The 13,954-nt window shown below is 34.1% G+C and overlaps 1 protein-coding gene across 1 annotated transcript; it reads right to left on the bottom strand.

Annotated features, from left to right (window-relative positions):
• Nucleotides 1–4,616: 4,616 nt before the first annotated feature.
• On the bottom strand, nucleotides 4,617–5,966 carry LOC107779017 (uncharacterized). Its single transcript, XM_016599357.2, has one exon. It carries the CDS (start codon nucleotides 5,756–5,758, stop codon nucleotides 4,835–4,837), a length of 924 nt encoding a protein of 307 aa, XP_016454843.1. The 5' UTR covers nucleotides 5,759–5,966; the 3' UTR covers nucleotides 4,617–4,834.
• Nucleotides 5,967–13,954: the final 7,988 nt, after the last annotated feature.

Below are 13,954 nucleotides of genomic sequence, written 5' to 3'. Positions count from 1 at the left end.
TTTTTATTTTGTAAAAGGAAGGGAATAAGAGCTACGTATCTTTTAAACTGTCATTATTGTCCCGTTGGATCCAACTTTGTCAGGTGCTAAAGTTTTGGCATTACTGTTATCATATGTCCCACAAATCAGAATACTACTGCTTCATCCGTCTCATATTATATGTCGTATTTTTTTTATACGCCTTTTAAGAAAAATTAATTAGAAAAGAAATTAGACTATTCTACCCTCATTTATGTGTTAAGATATAATCTCTCTTCATTGAATATTTATTCTATTATGTGTTATCTCTATCTTCAAGAATAATTATTACTAAGGATAAAAAAGAAAAAAAATAATTAATTTTATGTTGAACTCCTAAAATGACAAATAATTCGAGACAATTATTTTTAGTAACCATGAATATTAATAAAAGATGGAGGGAGTGCAAGATTACTTTTTCTGGTCTTCAACTAGTACAGTAATACACAGACTTGAGTCTTTATTAATGCTAGCAATTATTAAAAGAAACACCAACCAATAAAACTAAAGATAAATCAATTCACCTTTTTAAGAGTACTGAAAAAATAAAGACTTCAAGCTTAAGTTTGGCACAGCCACAAGACAAAAAAAGGGACAGATAATATGATGGTTTTTGCGGGCCAGTCTAAGAATGTGATTTCTCCAGAAGAATTTCAAATAAAAAATAACAAGACTACAAAGTAATGTGTTAGTACATACTTTCATTTTACATAAATGGGACAAAAAATAATATACTAGTAGTAGTAGTATTTAGTAATCAATGTAAAATCTTATCCACCAAAAGTCTTCGTATGTTTATTTTCCATTTCTTTCTAGACGTTCTCTAAAGTCTGATGATCACCTTCTCAAGAAAAGAAGGCAAATCCGAGGGTTATATTTTCCACATCATTTGACGTTTCCTTTTCTTGTTGAGTATTCTAGCTGAGATTAACTTCTTACTAATATCCTTATTGACCTTTCCACCTCTAGAAGTTTAGAAAGTAAACTATTGATATTCCTTAAAATTAATGAAAATTCATTAAGACTTGCTTGCAAGAAATCTTAAATTGAGTAAGTCATCAAATCTTATCATTAATGTGCAAACCATAATTAACACATGCCTCCCGACATTCTTACCTGCAAACATCAATGCCATTCTTTTGTTTTCACTTGATTGCTCCTGCTGTTTTTCCAATTGTATTAATTGCCGTGTTTCACTTTTACTTGGCTGATATACTAAAAATATATTTTTATTTTTATTCGTCACTTTACGCATTTAAAGAGAAGATAATTTTTTTTTTCTTGTTTTACCCTTAATTCATTAACCAACATTTCTTGAATAAATAATGGTCAATTGTAGCTTTCCAATACTCAATATTAAAATTCACAGAGAACTCTTCATTATCACCCTTCGTTAAACATAAAGTCCACTAAAGTCATCTTTTATTCTCTTATTTTTTGGCGTATTTTTTTTCTTTAGAAGTTATTTGCGAATTTGGGTTCAATTATTGAGTATCAATTAATAGGGTTATTGTGATAAAATTATCATGCCAATCATTGTTTCTTAAGGGGCGTGAAAAGTCAAAACGTACCAAGTAAAAATGAACGGAGGAATCAGAGTACTATTGAAATTTAAAGATGTGTAGTCTTGTTATAGTACCCTTTCGTTCACTTTTACTCGTTAATAATTGACTTTATACGTTTCTTAAGTGATAATAACTGTAGTATGTATTTTATCATATCTTAGAGATGATATATAAATAATATGTATAATTGACACAGTGTCCGAAGCATGGTTGTTGAGAAATGAATAATTAATAAGAAAAATATCTATTCTCTCGATTTGCTAAAATTAATAAGTAAACGTGAAAAATATTATCTTTATTATAGTGAACAAATAAAATTAAACGGAGGGAATATTATCGATGGAAAAGGGTAAGCATAGTGAACCACTGGGATACGTTCACATGGACGGTTATATATCTAAAGTCCAACTGTTCATGGTCCAGGTATACCTACAACGTTCAGCTTGAGTTATATACGGAGTATATAATTATATATATAAACCAATTTCGAAGTCCTTATTTACAATTTAAACTCTTTTACTATTTTTTATGCCAAAAAATTAATCAATAGCGTAAAACTTTGCGTAAGTTACACTTGAACGTTTAATGTCTAACTCCATATTAATTGTTTGCAGGTCCATTGCAACTTGCGCAGATATTACCATTTTTTTTTGTCCTTGCTCTCGCGATCATGATGTCCTACACTGATTATTTATATGTCTTTGGCTTCGGAGTCAGGGTATTCAAAGTTAGACAGTTCAATTCCTTCGAGAAAGAGCATTTATCTTCTTCCCTGGGAAGAAAGGAAATACTGATAGATATAAATAAATCTTCAACGACTATTATTTGAGAAGAAGATCGAGTTCCTCCACTTGAAATATGCATATATTAAAATGGAACTTGTGCATGATTAAGACGGCCAAACAAAGGAAAAGAAAAGGGAAGAACCAACCACGTCAACATTTACGCAAGGTCTTCAAAGTTGAGAAAATCAAAATGACGTTGGTTCACATGATCTCAAGTTGGGATCATTCAAGTTCGTTCTAACACTAACACTAGTGGTGGGCAAAATAAATTAAAAAAATAATTATTCATTAAAAAATAACTTGAATAAAGAACTTTTAAAAATAGAAGATAAGATCCTTATTATTTACTCAAAAAATAGATAATCAATGGATAGTCAATAAATTTAACTCTTACATTTGCAAAAACTTAAATTAGGGGTTTCTCAAATTTGGGAAATAGGATCTCCCAAAAATGATCATATTTAAGAAGCCGGTGATGCTAGGCTAGAAACTTGTGTTTTAGCCGTAGTATTGCACTCTAATTACTGCATTTTACGTATGTTTGAACTTAAATGATAGTGAATTACATTTAGTACGTGTTTTATGCCTTGCGGGAAGTGATTCCGAGTTCAAAAGTTAATTTGGAGCTAAATCGATCAATTTGGAGCTTTGGATCAATTAAACCGAGATCGTGTACCAAATCTGGATGTCAAACGAAGATGAAACAATTTCACTATCAGAAATTAACAATGTCGCGCCGCAGGGCGCGACACGGCAGTGTAAAATTGCCTGACATGAAGCAAAAATCACTGCCCACTGATAAACTCCACAAACGCGCCGCAGGGTACGGCGCGGGGCACGACGTGTGCGTGCAAAAATCGCAGAGTAATTCCTACTTCGGCTTGGAAAGGGTATATTTGTCCGGGGTTATTTTTACACGATATAAATACACAAATAAACATGATTTTGAGGGGGTGACGTGACTTTGAGAGGAGAGCAAAAGAACGAAACACTCGGGAGCACGGAGTTGATTAATTCTTCCATTCTTCTTCTAGTATTCATTGATTTTATGTTTGAAAATATTATTTCTGATGATTGTATGAACATGAGTGGCTAAGAACCCTATTGTTCTGGGGTCATGGGTGGTACATGAATGTTGATGTTTGAAGTTTAATTTGACAAGTTTGAGTTTATCATATTGGGTTGTTTATTTGATTCTGTTTTTAATTATTTTGCTGAGTAGCTAATAGTGAAATACTATCTACGAATCTAGAGTTGAACTCGAAAGTGGGAATTCTAGATTGTATATCGAATTAAATAGAGCAAGTTCTTGAACTTGGGCATCGGGGAATGGATTCGCAATTAGGATAGACATATATCTAATTGCCTTGCTTGATTGAAATATAGGAATTATAAATGCATTCTTGTTAATCTTAATTCCATAGATATATAGGCATTAAGTTAGCTTAAATAGGCGAGTAAGAACTCGACAGATTCTTATGAGTAATATCAACCCTGTCAATCAACAATCCAAATAAATCAATTAGTCATTTTAAGCCAAGAACGCAACATGATTGTTAGCTAGTCTATGACCCTGGAATATCCTCTCCTACTAATTGTTATCCAAAATTGCTTAAGTGTTGTGTTTGATTTCTAGTTATTTCATTGCTTGATAGTTTTAGGTAGTAAATTAGTCACATATATTTTGTGAGAAATCTCTTGAATCGATAAGTTTTTTGAGTTTGAATTAGTCAAAAGTTAATCATAAGTCTTCGTGGGAACGATATTCTACTCACTACTTTATTACTTGACGACCATATATACTTGCGTGAGTGTTTTTGGTCACAACACTGGTTAACTGGTGTTAACCCATTTTCTATTCGTATTAAATATGAATCGATCGGATAAATTATCCGTTTGCATTGCCCATTTTCGACTCGCGCCCATATCCGACACGATCTGCCCGTTTGCCACCACTAACGAACACCATAAGATTTCGAGTAATATAGATCAACTGATTTTCTCGCGGAAAATCAACTTAACAAGGATTAAATCTCTTCACTCCTAAAAGAAAATTATTCCAGATTGGATATTGGTATAACAGTATCAAGTACTTACTTTTTTAACTCTTCCTCTATTCCAATTATATTGAGAATGCAGGTGACACGCATTTCAGGTCCCACAAAAGATTCTGCCTTCTCTTGCATATGAATATGAGCGGGAGAAGGCAAAACAAACGGAAAGGTAAAGGGGAGAGACGAACCACTTTACAAATCATCAATGCATTATATAACTCACAAGATCGATCAATGGAAGAAAATACTACCATCATTCATTCATAATCCATCAACAGAGATGAAGACAAAACTTATCCACATATTTACAAACACTCTAAGCGACTAAGCCTAATTTAATCACTTCAAAAATAAAACCATCAAAATCAACTACTTAATCGTAATTAATAAAGACCTTAATTGCGTATTCACCTCAGAATGGCTGTACATTCCGGCTCAACCCATTCATATTAGCAAAGAAGCCTACTAGATCTTGCCTGTACGGTAAGTAGGATTTCCTTTTCTCGCCTCCGTTCTTCACGTAATGCATCGCCGGGTAACCTTCACCCGCCGGAACGCCCTTTGATTTTGCGGCGACCTTTGGAGCATCAGTCGTCGTCTTTTCTGCTTTGTTTTTTCCTCCCTTTTTGGGCGAAGGAGTCAAAAAGACGAAAGTGTCCTTGCCGTCACTATTGCTCCGGTGAATGAGATCACGAAACTTCCAGCGTTTTGAGGAACCTGTGGAATTGCTCTTCTTACAACCTCCAGCAGACTTTTCCTCCTCCTTAGGCCTCCACACGCAGTACGTTCCCGGCGGAATCCCTTCGAGGTCGTCGGCTTCAGACGAAGAGCACGACGAGTTAGCTTCTCGCTCTTCTTCCATGAAAAGCTTCCTTAACGGAAGCCGAATTGATCTCGGCCGAGCAGAAGCCTCCTCAGACGTCGAATTCGAGTTCGTATTCGAATTAGAGCTACCGTTCATGAAACCACTGTGTTGTAACAACAAATCTCTATTGAAAATCGGGTAAATTGGACGGATCTGTCCGTTGTCAAAGATTTCATCAGCTGCAACCGGTGAAAATTCGGACTCTTTTACAAAAGAAAACTCAAATTCATCGTCATCTTCTTTTTCTTCCTCGTGATTCTCATCCTTATCCTCCTCCTCTTCCACTTTCTCATTCAAATTTCTTCCAGTTTCAAAGCAACTGAAACCTCCATCATCTTCAACAAGAAAATCCGCTTCAGTTCCATTTTCAGCCCTGAACTCTTCAACAACTCTATCAGCAATTTCAGCTAGATTCCTATTGGAATAACATTCGAAACTCGGAGACTGTGATAACGCCCGGCTCGCCTGCATTTCTTCTGCAAATTCTCTGATTCCTTTTCACAGTTTCAAATACAAAACACAAGAAATTCGTTCCGTTTGAGAGACAGAGAGGCAGAGAGAGAGCGTTTGTTTGGTATAAAAGGTGGAAAGTGTGGTCGTCGGTTTGAGATTATAGAGGCTGCTAATTCGAAACGGAAGATAAAAAGGAGAGGGGGATATAATTAGGTGAGGGGAGGTGTACCATTAGTTGTTGAGTTTTAAGTGGAGTACCAAATAATCGGTGGAAAAATAGAAGATTGACTTTTGAGGTGTCAACGTATTATGTAATGTATGTGTGTACACTAGGAACAGTTCTTTGCTTGGTTCATACGTAAAATGAGCTACACTTCACACGTGTAGGCATTTACTAGTCCACACGTAAGAGAGAAACTCTACTCCTAATTTTTTCTTTTTTGTGGTGTTCTAGAAATTGGCTGCGCTGTTGTCTGTGGTTTCTCTTCTCTTTGATTTAAAATGTGAGTTGGCTATGTCTGTTTTTTTTAAGTGTTTCTCTCAGTTTATTCGGTTTAGTGATTGTCCTTACTAGGATTTATTTTTTTTCCATTTTCAGCATTATTTGTTATTTCTGTCGATAAGTTTTGGGGCCAATTTTGGTTATAGGTGGACCACGCTAAGGCACAAGGTAACAGTTATCACTAAATACGGAAGCGGACTTAAGATTTAAATTCTATCGGTTGAATAGTTTTTAGCTTTGAACTCAATATATTTTAAAAAATATGGGCTTATATTTTCTGTTTATTGTAATTTTTTTTGTAATATATATATATAAAAATTATTCTCCTAGTGAAAATCACCGAATTCGGATAAGCCCGGTACCATAAGGCTAGATACGGCCATACATAGACATATTCTTCTACTACCTTAAAAGAAAAAAGAAATCTGTGAAAATTTTATGTTGGGGTCTACCCTAGAGCCTAACATCATCAACTCCAATTTTTACTAGTTCAAAGCCAAAAGTTCGATGAATAAAATAAATAAAAATCAGAAAAATAGGCTTTTATAAAAGTTATTGGACCAATGAATCATTCTTAGATCTAAAATTGCACAATCTGGTGAAAGGAGCAATTGTAGTTATTTCTTGTTCGCTGAAAAAAGGAGATACAAGTCATTTTTCTTTGTTTGAAAAAAAAATATTCATGTCGTTATACTATTAGTTCAAATATACCTCTTTTTCGTTAAGTTTGTCCAAATTGGACATCTAATCCTACGTGGCACTGCCATTTAATGAGGTGGATGCCACATGGCTTGACACCCCAGCGCCCCTAACCCATTTTACCCTTCTCTTCTATTTTTTTCCACCACTAAAATTTCTTTTCCCTTCACCACTATTGCCACCATTACCGTAACTATGAATAATATTGTATTTCAAATTTTAGTCTTTTATAAATAGATTGGGCGCACTGAGGTGGAATGTCATGTGGGATCTACCTCATCAAATATCAGTGCCACGTAGGATTAAATGTTCACCTTGGACAAACTTAACAGAAGAAGGGTATATTTTAACCAATAGTATTACGACAGGAGTATATTTGGACTCAAAATATAATAAATGGTATATTTAAATTTTTTCTCATAATACAAGGATATATTTGACCATTTGCCGAAAATTATATATAGCTGGACTAGAAAAAAGAAAGCGTATATAATTTTTACTCCCTTTTTTACCTACTGAATATTCAATTCTTCACGTGAAAGAGTGTGTGTACGTGTGTGTTTGTGTATGTTTTTGTGTGTGTGTGTGTGAGAGAGAGAGATTGATTTTTGGGAGTATGAAGTTTTCTCATCACAATCGGGATGTATTTTTGGGCTAGGTGAGGAAGGCCCAATAAGGTATATCCAGGATCGAATTGAGATTTGAGGTACTGTTGTCTATTCCAGAAGGCGTTTGTGGCTAAAATTGTATTGTAGTACAAGGTAGGATGAGTGAGTGAAAATAATATCGGGTAGCCACTTTTAAATAGGGCTGGCAAGTGGGCTGGTCCCGGACCTAAACGGGCTAAGTGGGCCGGTCCAAACGGTCTCAGGCCCGACCCAAATTAAACGGGCCAAACGGGCCTACGACTTTTTCTAAGGATCGGCCCGGGACCGGGACTGTTTGGTCCCGGGCTAAACGGGCTAAGTGGGCTATAAGATGTATATATAGTATATAAAATATATATAAGATGTATATATAGTATATCGATATAAGATGTGTATATATATATAAGCTATATTCGATAAGTTATATATACGTCTTATATACTATATATAAGATGTATATATAGTATAGTATATATATAAGCTATATTTGATAAGCTATATATACATCTTATATACTATATATAAGATGTATATATAGTATATATATATATAAAAGCTATATTCGATAAGCTATATATACATCTTATATACTATATATAAGATGTATATATAGTATAGTATATATATTAAATGTATATATAGTATATATATATATATATATAATATATATATATATATAAGTTATATTCGATAAGCTATATATACATCTTATATACTATATATAAGATGTATATATAGTATAGTATATATATTAAATGTATATATAGTATAGTGTATATATATATATATATATATATATATATATATATATATATATATATATAAGCTATATTCGATAAGCTATATATACATCTTATATACTATATATAAGATGTATATATAGTATAGTATATATATTAAATGTATATATAGTATATATATATATATATATATATATATATATATATATATATAAAAGTTATATTCGATAAGCTATATATACATCTTATATACTATATATAAGATGTATATATAGTATAGTATATATATTAAATGTATATATAGTATAGTATATATATATATATATAAGCTATATTCGATAAGTTATATATACATCTTATATATAGTATGTAAGATGTATATATAGTATAGTATATATGTTAAATGTATATATAGTATATATATAAGATGTGTGTATATATATATATATATATATATAAAAGTTATATTCGATAAGCTATATATACATCTAAAGACAAAAGGATGTTAAAAATAATATCTAAGTCTAAAGACAAAAATATTGCAAAGAGATATGCCTTGTAATTTTATTATAGCATTAAAAAATATGGCAATATCTTTCTTAGTCTTCATCCCCCTAGGGAATGAGCAAGGGAATGAGCACAACAAGGTGCTAATACCACCATTGAGAAGAAAAAGAAACTAATCAAGATGTGCCAAAATATAAGTTACATAATACATACTAATTTTTGTAGTTACATGGTATCTCTTACAAACTTCATAAATCTATCACGGTCCGGAGAAATTTCCGTTGGCGGTGGCGGAAAAGTTGCTTGGTCATCGCCACTTCCGGGCGAAGCAACATCCTCCGCAAGTTCAGCTAGTATTTCTTCGTAAGCTTCGTCTTCATCTGGTTGTGATTCAACAAGTCTAAAATTTCTTCTTTCTGACCGGATCCAATCTCTGAAAAGTACTGATTTTTTCAAACTCTCCCTCATAGACGATCTATAATCACCGAGTTGAAGTCTTGCTTGACTGAAAGCGCTCTGTGATGCCACTGTTGAAGCTTGAATAGTTAAAATATCTCGGGCCATCCTTGAAAGAACCGGAAAGTGTTTTTCTTTGTCCTTCCACCATACCAAAAGATTAAAGGAACCGTCGGGATTCACTTCCTCAATTCCCTACGACAAATAAACTTCAAGCTCATTTAGTTGTGAAAAATCACTACTACTAGAACCTTGAGAACCCCTAAACCCCGCCCAAGCACTAAGTGCTCTTACTCCCGCAGTTCTTTTAGATGATTGAGAATCAGAAGAAGAATGAGTTGGAACATTTGGTCTAGCATGATTTAATGCAACTTGATAAGTATTAAAAATAGTTTGAGCATTTATTCTAATTGAGGCTATTATTTCCGGAAGTTGAGACAATTCTTCATCTTTAAGTGCTAAACTATTATAAACAGTTTCATACAAAAAATGAGGACCTCCTAATTTCATATAAGGATTTAACAAAGCAGAAACACCATAAATAGGGGGAATAGGGAAAAAATATTTTTTAAACTTTTTTCTCATAGAATCAATAGCAAGTTTATAAATTTCCCCACCCTCTGAAAAATGAGCAAACAAATTTGCAAGTTCTGTAATATAAACTAAACAGTTAGAAATAGTAGGATAATATTGCCCAGAAAATTTATTTGTAGCAATATAAAATTTTTCTAAAAATTCTACAAGTATTTTAACATTAGCCCAATCCCCATTTGTAAGGTGCTCATCATCATCACTTACATGTGCATTAAATGTTGAGTTTATGGGGTTTCTATATTCATATGCAACAACCAAATTTTCATACATATAATTCCATCTAGTTGGACAAGGTTTAGGAACCTTTCTTTCTCTTAGGCCAAATTCATCGCATCTTTTAAAATATTCTCTAAGTCTACTTCTACGGTTTGAATAAAAAAGCCAGTTCAGAGCCATTTTAACCTTTTCAATTTCAATATTTAAAATTCTCATACCATCACCCACAATTAAATGGTAAATATGATAAATACATCTAACATGAAAAATATCACTAAATGTAGGATTTAGCGTAGTGGTAAGCAAGGCTATAGCATTTGTGTTACTAGTAGCATTATCCATTGAAATTGATATTATCTTATCACTAATGCAAAAATATCTACAAATATCTGTAACTATGCTAGCAATAAACTGCCATGTGTGACGTGAATTAATTATTCTATAAGAAATAATGCGCTTTTGAATTATCCAATCCTCATCAATCCAATGACTGGTAACAGTAAGGTAATCACAGTCGTTACCACTTCTACCAATATCAGTTGTAATAGCAACACGACAATTTATATGAGTAAATAAATAGCGCAAATATTGTTCATATTCACGTTTATATTTATAAATATCGCTCTTTACGGTTGTGCAAGGAAAACCTTTATAAGTAGGATTAAAAAAATTTCTAATATAATGCACAAAGTTAGGATCAGAAGGAAAATTATAGGGTAAACACATAACAGTTACCATTTTTGCCAATTTTTCCCGATCTTTTTTTGGATCATAATATAAAATACCACCGGTAACAGTGTTAATTCCTGGTTAAAATTGATTTGAACCGGTACTAGGGTCAACCTGACTAGGAATAGGTAAACTTTTCCCCTCGGCCAAAGCTTTCAGATGAAGATATCTCACTTTATCTTGAGGGTGTTTCATTATGTGTCTAGCCAAAGTTCCCCCCTCCCCCGCGATCCAAAATATTTAAAAACTAACTCCGTGCCACAAGTTTACACTTAGCCTTATTTTCTGGAATTAGTTGAGTAAAAAATGGCCAAACGGGAGATGTTTTCGTCCGTTTGCTAGGTTGTCTAGAAAAAGTAGGGGTAGTAACAAGAGTATCAAATGGGGCATCATTTGGATTAGCAGGGTTACCACTAGTTGGGTTAACATCAGGAGCAGGACTAGTTGGTGTATCATCATCCGGTTGAGTTTTATCAAAATCTATTTCCTCGTCATCATTTTCATCAATAGTTGGATTAGAATAAAGAGCATTCATTAATTCATGGTCTAATTGTTCACCAGCTCTAATATTATGGCAAAATTGACTTTCAGTAAATTGTAATAAACTATTATCGCTATCAAGAATAGCAGGTGTAGGACGTATATGGAGTTTGGTTCGGGGAGCCCGGGGCAGTGGGGGAGGAACAAATTGAGCACTAGATTCGTCACTCTTTTCCCTTATTTTTACCAAATTTTTTTTTAAGGAAGCCATCTTAATTAATAAAGTAATAGAAAATAAATAAAACAAAAAAAATTATAATATTAAAACTTAAGAGTTGGAACGAGTTTACCGAATTGACGAACAACTTGTTGGAAATTGATTATCGTTGAAGACTTCAAGTCACCAACTTCACAATTGTTTCACAAATTGGAACAATAAAGTAAGCAATAGTAGCAATTATAGAAAAAAATTAGAGAGAGATTGTGATAGATTGATGATTTTGTAAGAAAAAATGAAAGAATGATGGGGTATTTATAGTTGAAAATAGGGAAAAAGTGTAATTATAAAAAGTTTGGGATTAAAACAAAGTTGGGGGGTTAAATGGCTATTTTATAAATAGCCAACGGTTATTTTGACAGCCCAACGGCTATATTTTTTTTAAAAAAAAAAGGCGTTGGGACCGTTTGACCCGCTAAGGAACCGGTCTGTATATATATATATATATATATATATATATATATATATATATCACATCAGTAGACGCCCGGTCCCTTAGCGGGCCAAACGGTCCCGGGCCGGTCCCGAACCCTGGCGGGCTAAACGGTCCCGGACCTGACGGGCCCAAATCATAGGACCGGCCCACGAGACCGGCCCAGACCTGCTAAAATCGGGCCAAACGGTCCTGGCCCGTTTATCCCGCGGTCCCGAGCCTGGACCGGCCCACTTGCCGCCCTTACTTTTAAGCATGCTGTTTAGAATATATTCAGAGTTTACAATGTATTTAAAGATTAACCAATTTCGCTCAAACATTAGACGTAGAGTCCTAGAGTTTTAAACCTCAAAATTTAAACTTTAGGATATCGTGTCCTAAAGTTCGAAAGTTGTGTCCAGAAGTTCGAATCTTATGTCCTAAATTTTAAATTAATAGTTCAGGAATTCAGGACACTTAGTCATGAATTTCAAATTAGCAGTTCAAAAATTCAGGATACTTAGTCGTGAAGTTTGGGTGAATTGACTAATATTTAAATACATTATAAATTGTGGATATATGGCTATTGTTGCACTTCACCCGATGAGTTACTAGTGATGAACACGACATTAGTATGTAGGCAATTAATGTTATTCCCGGTCAATATTGCTGTATTTGTAAATATTAATTCTGCAAAATATAAGTTAACGTAATGAAACAATAATAATAAATTCGAGCCCACTGAATTCACAGTGTTTCCTTAAGGAATTTAATCCCCTCCTAGTACCCAAGGTAATGGATTATTTCCTCCCAGGATAGAACGAATAACACACTGGTGTAGCGGTACTTCAAACCCCAGTGTTTCGGCGAACACAAAGTTCGGTAGCAAATCACACTTACAGTTGCTTTGTTTGAAGTTAAAAACAATGCAGAACGAAGGAGTATATACTCAGAAAAACGTATGGAAGTTCTGAGAGGAAGGAGTACAATGTATAGCCAATTTGTTGAGCGAATTGTATGTTGAGTTGAGTATCTTTCTTCAACATTTGCTGCTCATATATATAGCAGCCAAGAAGGAGTGCAAGACCAAACGTCCACCCTTCATGGTGGATCAAGCATTACATATTTGTGGAGCAAGCACTTCATATTTGTGGAGCAAGCACTTCATGGTGGGAAGACCATTATCCGGCTGCCAAATTATCAATACACGGATTGGAAAATATCCGTTTACAAATACGGATAATCTTACGTTAATATTTACTATTAACAAATAAATTTGGTCCAAAAAATTAATCAATCAATCGATCATTTGACCAAATCCAAATCCAAATCCAAATCCAAATCCGAATCCGAAGCCGAAGCCGAAGCCGTAGCCGTAGCCGAAGCCGAGCCGAGCGAGCGACGACGACGACGACGACGGTGCGAGGCTTGCTTTCTTCTTAACTCTTTAAGAGCTACAAGAAGAGCAATTATATATATACCCACCAAAAATGTCTTCCACTTCCAATATGGGACAATGTCTCATTGTTAAGAGGGGGAAACTTAAAATTTTACTCAAAATTTCATTTTCCCTCCATTTCCCATTCACCCTCATTTTAAGAATATTACATCTTAAAAATAAAACCTCAACAATCCCCCACATGAATGGGGAATGGCTATATCACGGAAGTATGCATAAAAAAACTGTGTGATTTACAAGCAAGGATTAATTGCATCTGGATAAGTAGGTTTCCCTTTGAACTTTCCGTAGTAAACTTATGTCGGATATACTCGGTCAATCGGTAGATTTGATATCTTTGAACCGTCGATCTTTGGTGTATACCTAGACAACCATAAGTCACACAATCAACCCTTAACCGTCTTTGGTTCTCATTGTTGTGTTCGTTTCAGCCATGAACACCGCCTGGTTTCATAAGTGCGTAGAGAACTGGCCTTACAAAGTTCTCCTTGAAGCG

The sequence above is a fragment of the Nicotiana tabacum genome, chromosome 4 (assembly GCF_000715075.1).
Source record: "Nicotiana tabacum cultivar K326 chromosome 4, ASM71507v2, whole genome shotgun sequence".
NCBI classification, from domain to species: Eukaryota; Viridiplantae; Streptophyta; class Magnoliopsida; order Solanales; family Solanaceae; genus Nicotiana; species Nicotiana tabacum.
Note: the sequence above shows the minus strand (reverse complement) of the source record. Positions and strands in the feature narration are given on the sequence as shown.